Raw genomic sequence first — 12971 nt, 5'->3', positions numbered from 1 at the left:
ATTTTCTTAAATTCTTTATCCTTTCAACTTATAACTCTTACTGGTAATTAAAATGTTCATACCTACTGGAAAAACAAAGAGGCCAGGGCAGAAGTTTGTCCATCTTGACTGGGACAAACATGGCCATTGCTGCCCAGATTCAGAAAATAATTTTATTCTGTGGCTTCCATGCTATTCCATTCTGAGCAGAACACTTTTAGTAGTCAAGATCAGCACCTGTGAACACTAAATTTTATTTCAAATTGCAATGATAACAAGCCAAAAATGAGTTACTGTATGTAGCAAAATATCACAGCGGCGATTGTTACCACTGAAGGATACCCTTATTCATATAAACAGCAATGTGTCAAAAAATGACCATTTAACTCTACCACCAGTGACCACCCAATCTACTGTGCTCTTCCGTTGCTAGACCATTTTTATACCCACCTCTCTGCCTGCCTCCTATTTTTTACTGTCTGATTTTTTCCAGCTCCCTTCTGTTCCTCACACTTTTTTTCTGCCGGCTGTCTCAGTTCTTTCTGCTGAATCTAATTTCTCCCCTTTCTGTTTCACTTTCTTTTCCCTGCTTCAACCACTTCCTACAATTTTTTGTAACCACAAATTATTCATCATATCCATTTGAAATTTTTATAGTTGCATGTTATGTATTTACTGAATATAGCTTTGCTTCCTGTTTTTTTTTTTTTAACACAAATGGGGAAATTGAAAGAAAACAATTAAATCAATTTTTTATTGTGCCTTTGCCTAAAGTGTGTGTTTTTTTTTCCTATCAATGACCTCAGATGAAAAAAAAATTCCACTTCCCTATAATTAATTACAATGAAGTTAACTTGGCTTTAGTGCAAATTTTACTATTTCATGAAATCACTAAGAAAAATATACAAATATAAAGACACTTTATACTTTACAACCTCCAGATTATTGGTAAAATATGTCTTGTCATTTTATTTGTTACATATTTCAGCTTCAAAAGTTAGAATAATTATTCTTTTGATAAAATCTCTGAAAGTAAGTCACAAAATGTGAAAATAATGGTTACTATTATTTTTAGCCAAACTAGTCAGATGGATGATTGTCATTTACCATTTGTTTATTCCATTTCTGAAATGGACAATAGTGATGTCAAATATTTTTGGATTTGCTCTTTAAACTCGACTAATGATTGCTTAATAAATCAGTCATTCAGGCACGTAATTTGATCATTTATTTGATCCAGAACACAAACTGAGTTGTGCAAACTGCCTGTTTTTTTGCTACAGATGACACTGGCTTTTCTTTTGTCAACTGTATAGCATGGAGGATTAGTCTGCAAGTAATAATACCCAGCAAATGTTTTGTGATGGTAAAGATGATTAATGTGATGATGGAAGTGTATTTTTATGTTTTGAGTGACATATTTACTATATTGCATATCCTTACTTTAGATATATTAATTCTAAGAACTTCATAGCTAATATAAATATTCCAATCCTGAAAGTTTATTTTTAAATAGTAATAAGATTTTCAATATAGTTTTGGAAAAACATAATTTTAAAAGTCTGAGTATGTACATTAAAACTTTAATAACCACCTTTTAAAATTCCAGGCTTATTACACCCACATAGGATTGATATCTTTGAAGATTACATATATGGAGCAGGACCTAAAAATGGTGTATTTCGAGTACAAAAATTTGGCCATGGTTCAGTAGAATATTTAGCTTTAAATATTGATAAAACAAAAGATGTTTTGATATCTCATCGTTATAAACAACAAAATTGTAAGTATCATATGTTATGAAGTTATCTATATTGGTAATTTTTTCTTATATCTCTCACAAATATATTTTTAAATATATTAACTATGTAAATGTCTGAACCCCAGTAAGCTAAGTAACTTTGATTTTGATGTCACTAGACTTTTTCAATTACCAAAGTCAAAATATAGATATTTTATTTCTGTTGTAACAGGGAAAATTTTCAGCATTTGTCCAAGTTTTCTTGAAACTAAAATTGTCTTTGTTACAATAATCTGCTATTCTGCTTCTAAAATTCTTAATAGAACTTTGTGTGAGTATATAGATGAACTATACAAGTAAGAAAATTTATTTGTTCATCATTTTGACTCTTATTACTAACCAACAAGTATTAGCCTTCTGTTCTTAAATATATACAAAAGAACTCTTCCCAAAGGTCATATATTTTCTCTGATGTATTACATATGACTTCTTATTGTTACTCTCCCTCCTAGGAAGGAGTGGGTAAATCATTGAGGTAATTAAGGTAATTCTCTTGAAAAATATGTTTCAAACACAGGTATCAAAAAAGTTTAAGAACAAAGTGAAAAATAATAATATGGCTGAATTTCTAATAATCTGTCTTTATGTATCAGTTCACTCTTCAAGATTCTGTTCAAGACTTTTTTTTTATAATTATTCTTTACGGCAAATGAAATGGATTTTATCTTGTTTGCTGCATTTATCTGGAAAGATAGCAATTGGTGTTTATTCAAATCAGTTCTCACAACAGAATAAAACAAAATATAGTTTCCTAAAAAGTCCTCAAATTCTATCCAAAGTCTTGCTGCTCTTTACCAATAATTTGTCATATAAGTTTCCAAGGTTAATATGAAGACACATTCTCTCATCCTCTAGTTTTGTTTAATTCATATTCATAGTTGAATATTGCCACATTCATGGAAAGTAAACAAATAAAACCCTGTCTTGAACATAACAGGCATTTGAATAGTGGTTCTTACAGGAAAAAAAAAAAAAAAAAAAAAGCCGCTCTCATAGTCACCAGCTCAGCTATCTGGGTACCATTCCTGCTTAATTATTTTCTAATGAAATAATCTCTAGGAAAGGTCAAAAATCAGCTATGACAGCAAAGGCTCTACACTGGATAAAAATTTAAACAAAAATAAGTATGGCATATATTCACATATGCCCACAAACTCCTACTTGATGGAAAGGAAGCCGTTTTAGACATTTTTTAAGTTGTATTTTTTATTTGTTTTTACCTTGAACTGAAAAGTTACATATGCATTTTAATCCTTTGTGTAAATAAATAAAAGGCGGAGGGGAGGCATTTTTTTTTTTTTTTTTTTTGCGTTAGAACAGCTCTGTGAAGATCTAAAATGAAAGTTAGATCCCCCAAAACTTCCATTGGCTTTACTTTTCGACACAGTCCCAATGGTACTTCAGGTTCTAAGACCAACTCTTATGCCAAAAGCAATTAGCCAGAAGCAAAGGTAACAAAGTATATTTGAATAATTTATTCTCTCTTTTGGAAAACGTGAATAAGACAAACTTACTATTAATGGTGAACATTGGGTAGTAATTTTTCTTCACTTATAAAGGAGAATTATGACATTGAGTAAGATACTCCCAGTGGAAATTTGATGTGATTACTTTTCAACATTGCTAATTAATCATTTCATCTTATTTGATTTTATGCTTTTGAAGCCTATTGTATCTATATTTACACATTTTTTTGTTTTCTTTTCTTTTGTTTAACCAGTGCCCAATCCATGCTTGGATTTAGCATGTGAATTCCTCTGCTTGCTGAATCCTTCTGGGGCCACTTGTGTGTGTCCAGAAGGAAAATATTTGATTAATGGCACCTGCAATGATGAAAGTCTGTTAGGTAGGTAGACATCATTATTCTCTAAATAATGAATTAATCCTTATCATGAAATTTTGCAACTAGTGAAACTGAGTACAATTATCTGCTTTCTCATAAATTTAGCTACCTTGATAGCAGTGCTTCTTGAATGCCTGTGTAAACTATTCTTTTCTCTGGAGAAGACTTCTGTTCACAAAGACGTTTGTTCACAAAGCAGCAATGAACACTTACAGGCACTTAACAACAGATCAAGAACTGTGAAGTCACTCACAGACCCAAAAAACATTTTTATGTAACTCTTGTTGAATTAGATAAGACAATAATATTTTTTAAGAACAACATTCTGCTATGGGTTTAAATTCAGCCCAAAAATCTGTTTATTTATTTAATACATTCATATTGAATACCTCTTGTGTGACAAAGGCTAACTTAGACACCGCATGTTCTCACTCATAGGCGGGTGTTGAACAATGAGAACACATGGACACAGGGAGGGGAGCACTACACACTGGGGTCAGTTGGGGGCAAATAGGGGAGGGATGGTGGGGGGTGGGGAGCTGGGGAGAGATAGCAAGGGGGGAGATGACAGATGTAGGTGATGGAGAGGAAGGCAGCAAATCACACTGCCACTTGTGTACCTATGCAACAATTTTGCATGTTCTTCACATGTACCCCAAAACCTAAAATGCAATAAAATAAATAAATGGGAAAAAAAAAGAAATTGAGAATTAATCTAAAAACCAAATTTTATCTTCTGTGTAAAATGGAACTTATAATACTGCTACAGCTACTGCTACTATTACCACAAATAACAATAATAGTAAATATTTTGAGGGCTTATGAGCAAGGTATAACGATAATGTAAAACCTAAAAACTAACTTAGAAACAAAACTGATAAGATTTTTTTCATTTATGTAGTTTGTATTTCAGAAGCTAGAAGCTGGAATAATAAATAAAAATTGAAACATTATTTCAGATGCTAAATATTAAATGACAAAAAATAAAATAAAATAAAACACAAAACAGTGTGATAGCAAAGGGAAAGAACATATATCTTTTGAATATCCAGCTAGACTGACAATAAATAAGTCTCCTCACATTCAAGACATTAGCTATAATGGGAAGAAATATTGTTACTAAAAGAAAAGAAAATCCACACATAGTACTTTTAAAAATTATTTTATTTTATGTATTTATTTATTTATTCTTATTGAGATGGAGTCTTGCTGTCACCCAGACTGGAGTGCAGTGGCACAATCTCGGCTCACTGCCACCGCCACCTCCTGGGTTCAAGCAATTCTCCTGCCTCAACCTCCTAACTGGGACTACAGGTGTGTGTCACCATGCTTGGATACCTTTTTTTTTTTTTTCTTTTTTTTTTTTGTATTTTTAGTAGAGATGGTGTTTTGCCATGTTGGCCAGCCTGGTTTCGAGCCCCTGAACTCAGGTGATCTGCCCAGGTCGGCCTCCCAAAGTGCTGGGATTATGGGGGTGAACAACCGCGCCTGACCACATGTACTAAGTTTTATGACACAGACACAAAGGCAGTACTCTTCCCAGGCGCGGTGGCTCATACCTGTAATCACAGCACTTAGGGAGACAGAGGCCAGAGGATAATTTGAGCCCAGGGGTTCAAGACCTGCCTGGGCAATGTAGCAAGTACCCATTCTCCACAAAAAGGGAAAAAAAGAAAAACGCAGTGCTCCAAAATCACTCGAGGGTCACAGCAAATATTTTCCAACAAGGTACAAACATTACTCATGCCAGGGGTTGTTACCGGTTATAGTTCCCTCTGCTAGAATGTACTACCGACATGGACTCTGGCTCTTTACCCTCAGTCAGCATCTCCACCCCCTGCATGATTTTGTTCTTGTTTTCTGATGAAGGTTACATCCAATTTGAAGACTTTTGCCCTTTATAAGGCAGTCAATGTCAAAACTATTATAGTACTTTCATTTAATATATAACCTTTAAGCATTGGATATGCAGAGCTGAAGGGGTTGAAAAGATGACTTGATAAATAACGTAAGCACCAATAAATAGATATGGATGTGGACAGTGACACAAGCCCCAGAAGAGACAGAGTTAAAACTATTACGAGAATTTAGATTATTCTTCAAATAGGGGATCAGTCCAAATTTCCTATAGGATATGACATTTAAACAAGGTCTACAAAGGCAGATTGGGTTGAGATTAAATGGGAAGGAGGGAAGAGGACACAGAGATAGAAAAAGTGTCTGAGAAGATATGAAAACATGGTATGTAAAGAAAAGAATGAGTCATTCATTTTAGTTAGTGTGGAGAAGTGTGAAGCCCGGTTTTGAGTAACAAGGTTGGAAAGTTCATAACATAGAGCTAAGTGTGAATCATGATTGGTATTTTGGATGGGCACTTTGGTGCCAATTATTGAAAAGGGGTGCCATTAGGGCACTAGGATGCTCCCTTTCCCTCTACCCGTTCTGTCAGTCAGCGTAGCTGTTATCTCAATGGTGGGAAGAATAAGAGAAATCAAGTGAACGTTTCCGAACATTGTTAGAACCACTTTCTCGAACGCTGTTCTATGTCATAGAGGTAAACACTGCAAAGGCACCTATTCCGCTTAACCTCTCAGAAACAAATTCTTTAAATGTGAACAACTTTTCTATAGAAACGTCATACCTTCAGCAGTTCCACATAATCCCTTACCCATTGGCCCCACAGGTGCCTCCTGTGTACTGGGTCTACTTAGAAAATTTGAGTGAGTACCTAGGACAGAAATTAGGATTATACAAATGAACTAATAATACTACCAAGGGACTTTTACATTGCCTCCGATGGTACAAGTATTTTTTTTAGAGTCAAGTTTCAGTTTTTGTTGGTTTTCCTTTTCTCTTTTACATAATCCTGTTTCCACTCTCTCTTCTATGTAATCCTCCTCCTTTCCTCTTTATTTGGTCCAAATTATATATCCAACAAACTAAACTCTCTGAATACCTTACAAGATGTGACCTAGTGCAGGGCTGAAACAAAACTTTAGATTAAGTCAAGGTCTACCACTTAACTTACTTTGTTGCCCTTGGATTTTATACTATGCCTGCCTCCCTTGGTCTCAGTTTATTCTATATAACATCGAATTAATAATAAATACTACTAATATTACTATCACTGACAATGGTAATAATACTAAATATTTTGAAAATATATGAGGAAAGCATAAGTCTATGTATGTTTCTATATATATATTTATTTATTTAATCTTCACATTTTATCATCTAGTAATTTCCCCTACTTTACAGATAAAATGGCAGCATTAGAAGCTCATTTGATTGCCTAACGTTCCTTAGTAAATTCCCAGAGTGAATGTAGGTGGTCCACTCTGTTGATCATCAGAGATGATCAACTGGATGTATTGATCAATACATCCAGTGTCTCTGTGTCACCCAGAGAACCCATTTCCAGAGTTATTGGAAATTCTAGCAATAACATGCATAGAACAGATATCACAATACCTTGCAAAAAGTAGACACATAGCCCTTTAAAATCAATATGTCACTTTGAACTAGGTAAGAAAATGAAACAAGTGTTTTTTTGCTGCATTAAATCATCAAATTGTATCATTTTATGTTTGAAAGAAGGAATCTTGCTTATCTAAATACACACTTATCCACGATCTAAAACTTTTTTTGGAGATGTGTTTTGCTCTTTCAACCTTGTTTAAAAGGCATAGTTTCAGAAACCTCAAAGCCCATTCTTGTAATTTAAGAGAAAATTCTACATTTAGTCAAAGTGATAAAAACACTCAAATTAGCTTTTACACATATAGGTCTTAAAAAATAAACATTTTGGACCACTTCAATTGGAACATAAATGAGTGGATTTCAGAATTATTGATTAGTGAAGATAAATGCTAGTTATATTTTTTCTGACATTAACTTTTGCTATAGTCAATCTTTTCATTTCTTTATAATTATTTGCCTTCTTCTTGCTGCCATTGTTAAATGATGAGCACCCAGAACATTTTTAATCTTCATGTAAGAAATTTGAAATTCAAATATTACTAATTCTTGGGGAAGTGTTCACCTGCTTTTTCCTACAGTTGATTAAAATTGCTGGAGGTTGGCTTCTGGGGTGATTTAGTTATTGACAAAAGCAGCTTTCTTTTTCATTATGGAACCATTATTATGGGTTTTGAAAGAATGTAACTCTACTTCCATTTCATCATGCAGTGTTGCACTTTTAAATTTCTGGTTCCTGATGAGGCATGTCATAGTAATGTGCATGCCCCAACATGTAGGGATTTTGAATATTCTTGTGATCTTCTTAGAATTTAAAGGTAAAAATGAGTACCTCATAATAAGCCTACATATGATTATAATGCCTTAAATGTTTATCTTTACTGTTCACATCCATAACCTTTATTAGGACAAATAATGTTGACTGAGTTAGAAAGGTTTTGATACATTTTAAATTAAACAAGCATATTTCCACTCTGCATGTTTCTTACGAGTCTGACCTCTGTATTCAATTACTTGCTGGAGATTCCCATAAACATCTTCAATTTAGCATGCCAACCTGAAACCAGCCCTCCATTTCCTGTCCTCCTTGTGTTCCCTCCTAATTCCCCTGGTCAGAAACTGAAGAAGCATCCTTAATTTTCCCTGATTTTTCTTCACATAACACTGCTGTGATTTTTTACCTCTGAATGAACTTTAGAATACATCCACATTCATCCATCCGATATTAGTCTATTTTGGGTCAGCATCTTACCTATCATGGATAATGCACACAAAGTTCTGAGAGTCTCCCTGCTTTTTTAATTGAACCCCTACCAGTACATTATCCTTCCAAGACGCCACATTACTTTTGGGGTAGAATCTAAAATCCATGGATCTTCTCTTACTCTCTGCTTATATCTTCAAAAACACTTACCTATCGTAATTCCTTTCTTTACCCTCTCCAATCCAGGTCCACTCACAGTGACTTTCATTCATTTCCTCCAGTGCTCACCCATAGATGTTATTCTACTGGAGCTCCATCCTCAGTAACCTTGTGGGCATTCAGTCAGTAATGCCGAATAAGAATGATACTTGCTTACTTTAGCAAATGAGCGTATTAATCGCCCATTGAAATTCCACAGTACACCTTGGACACCAACTGTCAGCTCTTCATCTTTCTCCCAGTCTAGATACAATAAATAAGGGCTGGAAGTCAAATTTTCATTTGTGTATATGTCTGTATGGTACATATTTATATTTACGTACTTAATATTTACAGAGTTTTATAATTTTATATTTATTCCAATTTCTTATTTGCTATTCTTACAAACCTGAGTTAACTTGTGTATTTATCATTAAGGGCATTTTAAGGTGAAGTAAGTGAGGCTCAAATCAGGTAACTTGTATGCGTAGTAAGCAGCAGAACTTGGACCTAAATACAGGCTTCATTATACCACTGTACTCTTTTAAAAATATATTTATATTACGTCATGAGAGAGTTCTTCATATTACAATCTTTAGTAATGCCAATCTGAAGCCTGCCTACATGGCAATGTATTTGAAACCTTTCTCTGCAATGAGGCGAGTCTCAGAAATGTATGGCACTGCTGACAGGTCTTATTTATGACAGTGGACATGATACTTGAATCATTGTGTCATTTGAAGTCACTGACGTGCTTTAAGATGCTCTTGAAATCATTGCAGTGATATATTCAAGCTTCTGTCATGTATGTGCCAGTGCATCTTGAATAAGGATTATAGATTGTTTCGATTTTACCTACTTTAACTATAAAATAGACATTACTATAGTAAAGGGCATATTCTAGAATATAATGCTTATTACAACTTTGTCAATCAGTTTTGTTCCATTGAACACTGTATGTTGCTCAAAGCAAAGCAGCATTTCTAATGGAGAAGGCCATGTCAATATGCACAGAAAAATAACCTGGAAAATGATTCCAAACCTATCTTTATCATAAATCATACTTGCCAAATTGTTAAAAATAATTTTGCTACCCTAAGGAATGTCCAACCTTTTTATTCTCAGTCAAAATGTTATTAAGTAGGTGGATTGTACAGAATCATTTGGGACAAATGTTATATATGGAAATATTTCTGTCACTATTCTATCACCAACTTGTACTAAATCTCAATGACTTTTAGTTTGGGACATTTATATATGCTTAATAAGGACGAACATCAAAGAGTATCTCTTCTTGTAAACATTTCTCTATACTGTGTATAATCATACATACATTATAGAACAAATTGTGTGTGTGTGTGTGTGTGCTATAAATTTGTTTTACAAATTTAAAGTTTTCTTTTTAATATTAACTACTCCTAAAAATTAGCTATGTTGGCCCATATTATAAAGACAATTTCTTGGTTGGAAAATATATTGCTTTTAGAAGCCTAGTCAACATAGTGAGACCCTGTCTCTACAAAATAATAATAATAATAATTGGCCAAGTGTGTTGGTGCACACTATAGTCCCAGCTACTTGGAAAGTGGAGGTGGGAGGATCACTGGAGCCCAGGGTGTTGAGGCTGCAGTGAGCCATGACTATGCTATTGCCCACCAGTCTGGGTGACAGAGCAAGATCCTGTCTCAATAAAATAAAGAAAGAAGATGAAAATACATTACTTTTACTAAGTTTCAGTTAGTTTTATTATTCAATATTTTACAAATATAAGAAAAGGTTAATAATGCTTTAAGTTTAAAGAAGAATATACATTATTTTAATATGTATATTTGCCATTTACCATTCAACAACTAGAATCTGTTTTCCAATAGTACTTTTCTTTTTTTTCTACTTTTGTACTTGGGGTAATTATTTTATGGAAACAAAAGATCCTAATATTGAAATGTTGTATCTATTTGAATTACTTTTATTCAATTACTCCCTGAAAATATGCTAATATGTATATTTCTTCTCATAAACAGATGATTCATGTAAATTACCTTGTGAAAATGGAGGAAGGTGCATTTTCAATGAGAAGGGTGATTCGAGGTGTCACTGTTGGCCTAGTTATTCAGGAGAAAGATGTGAAGTCAACCACTGTACCAACTACTGCCAGAATGGAGGAACTTGTGTACCATCAGTTCTAGGTAAATATTTCAGTGTAATTGTATTTCAAATCTTTTGCATTTTCTTTATAATTGAATCAAAATAGTTAATGGTACAAATATACTTCCTCCTAATATCTTAATAAAAAATACATTACCACAATATACTAACACAAAATTAAGTCAACGACATTTGTTCTAAACTCAGTATATAAAAGTTCAAGCAAAAAAATTAACAACACTGGTGGTCATTACCAGGGGTTGGGCATGCACCATGTGACAGGCTCAATGTTAATAGAAATTTGTCCCTGCCTCAGAATGATTAGTAGAGCAAATTTTTCAAGTTTACTATGTTTGACTCCAAAGTTTATGTTTTTTTTTTAATTGCACAAATAGTTTTCCTAATGCTAAAAATCAATTGTTGTTTAAAATTAGGATCATTTTAAATGTAAATAAACTGTAATTGAGAATCTAATAGCATCCTGATTCCCATCTAAAACTGTAACTACTCTTTTGACATTATGCTGTATGACATAATTTGCTTTGAAAATATCAGGTTTCTACATCTTAGGATATATTTGAGATTGTTATTAATTTATGCAATAGCCTTGTTTGCAGAAAGTGTTCTGTACAACACATAAATGAACATAGAAACATATTCTTCTACTGACTTGTATTAAATTTAAAATATGTTCCACAAGAAAAAAATAACCCCAATGCATAATAAAAATCTAATTTGCAAATTCTAATATTCAGTGTAAGGGAAATTATGGAACTATTATAGTGCAATCTATGCACATTTAATTTTACCATCATAAATGCAAATTTAGTTAGTCAAATGGAAAATCAGTCTACATGGTTTCCACATTCCCCTACATGGTTAATTTTTATCTTACTGGGAGTTCTCACTGCTTCTATTGTTTATACTATTTTTTGAAGTATTTAAACTAGTGTTAATTGAAAGAGCTACATGAAGAATTTTCAGTGTGGATCAGAAAAATCAAGCTGTTTCTGAAATACATTTTAATAGTAAAAGTTTGATAATTTTACGTCTATAAATATTTTTGTCTTATTAATTGATAATGAAATTATTCTAACTACTTAATAGCCTTCTGAAAATATATTCAGAAGTTTGATTAGATTGGAATATAGAAGGCACCAGGAGTCTTAACATATATTTTTAGTATGCTAAGGGAAGCTAATTCATAAAGCATATTCCATTACTACAGGGGAAATTGTAGTACTGGGTCCTTTATTGAATACATAAAAAAGGGCCGGGCGAGGTAGCTCAAGCCTGTAATCCCAGCACTTTGGGAGGCCGAGGTGGGTGGCTCACGAGGTCAAGAGATCAAGACCATCCTGGTCAACATGGTGAAACCCCATCTCTACTAAAACTACAAAAAAAAATTAGCTGGGCATGGTGGCGCGTGTCTGTAGTCCCAGCTACTCAGGAGGCTGAGTCAGAATTGCCTGAACCCAGGAGGCCGAGGTTGCGGTGAGCCAAGATCGCGCCATTGCACTCCAGCCTGGGTAACAAGAGCGAAACTCCGTCTCAAAAAAAAAAAAAAAAAAAAAAAAAAAGAACCAGGTTCAAAGAACATGGGTGTGTAGTTTAGTAACACACATAATATCTCCTTTAGGGAAAAAGTTTTCTCATGCAAAATGACTTGTTTGGAAGTTTTATTATTTAATTGGTAACAATTTTCTCATTGAGATAATGAAAACCATTGTGTTATAGCTGGATGATTTATCTATATTTATATTTAGAAATATTTAGGCCAAGTAAACAATTTGAAATTCCAAACTATCGTTATCTATTGAACCTGCAATGCATCCACAGGGACAAATCTCTACAAAACATTGAATTTGCTGTCCTGTTGATGGATCCTGAGTTGTATATAGATACAGCACAACTTTCAATGTTTAGTTCAAATCATTGTCTAAAATTTGCTGCATGCTCAAAATCTGTAGTTCAACTTTATCTGTGCACAAAGTTATTATATCCTGATTTACATAAGTAATATTTTCAGGGAAAAAAATTCAAATTAATAATATGAATGAGTTCTCTTATGGATTCAACCTGAGATATGGCCATATAGCTTATTTTATAGCATCTAATAATTAATAATTATATGATATCTAATTAAGTCATTTAAAAAGCATTTTTCACTTTTAAAATGTGGTTTTATAAAATATAAAAACATTGTTTGGTATTATAGACTGTAGAACCTCATTATTTCCACACAAATATTAATTTGTTAAACAAATCCCATGAGCAATTCATGGATTTAAACATTGTTGGTTTACTTCAGTTAAGCCTTTTGG

General features: G+C 33.3%; 1 protein-coding gene across 2 annotated transcripts in view; it reads left to right on the top strand.

The window, feature by feature from the left end:
* Nucleotides 1-12971, top strand: part of LRP1B (LDL receptor related protein 1B) — a 1894725-nt gene that overhangs the window by 1802914 nt on the left and 78840 nt on the right. For both annotated transcript variants that reach the window (XM_032286208.1, XM_032286207.1), the window contains exons 81-83: nucleotides 1589-1762; nucleotides 3501-3626; nucleotides 10524-10688. In XM_032286208.1, coding sequence (XP_032142099.1) covers nucleotides 1589-1762; nucleotides 3501-3626; nucleotides 10524-10688 — 465 coding nt within the window. The remainder of the gene's footprint in view (nucleotides 1-1588; nucleotides 1763-3500; nucleotides 3627-10523; nucleotides 10689-12971) is intronic.

The sequence above is a fragment of the Sapajus apella genome, unplaced genomic scaffold, assembly GCF_009761245.1.
Source record: "Sapajus apella isolate SASKATOON/1434 unplaced genomic scaffold, GSC_monkey_1.0 scaffold18, whole genome shotgun sequence".
NCBI lineage: Eukaryota > Metazoa > Chordata > Mammalia > Primates > Cebidae > Sapajus > Sapajus apella.
Note: the sequence above shows the minus strand (reverse complement) of the source record. Positions and strands in the feature narration are given on the sequence as shown.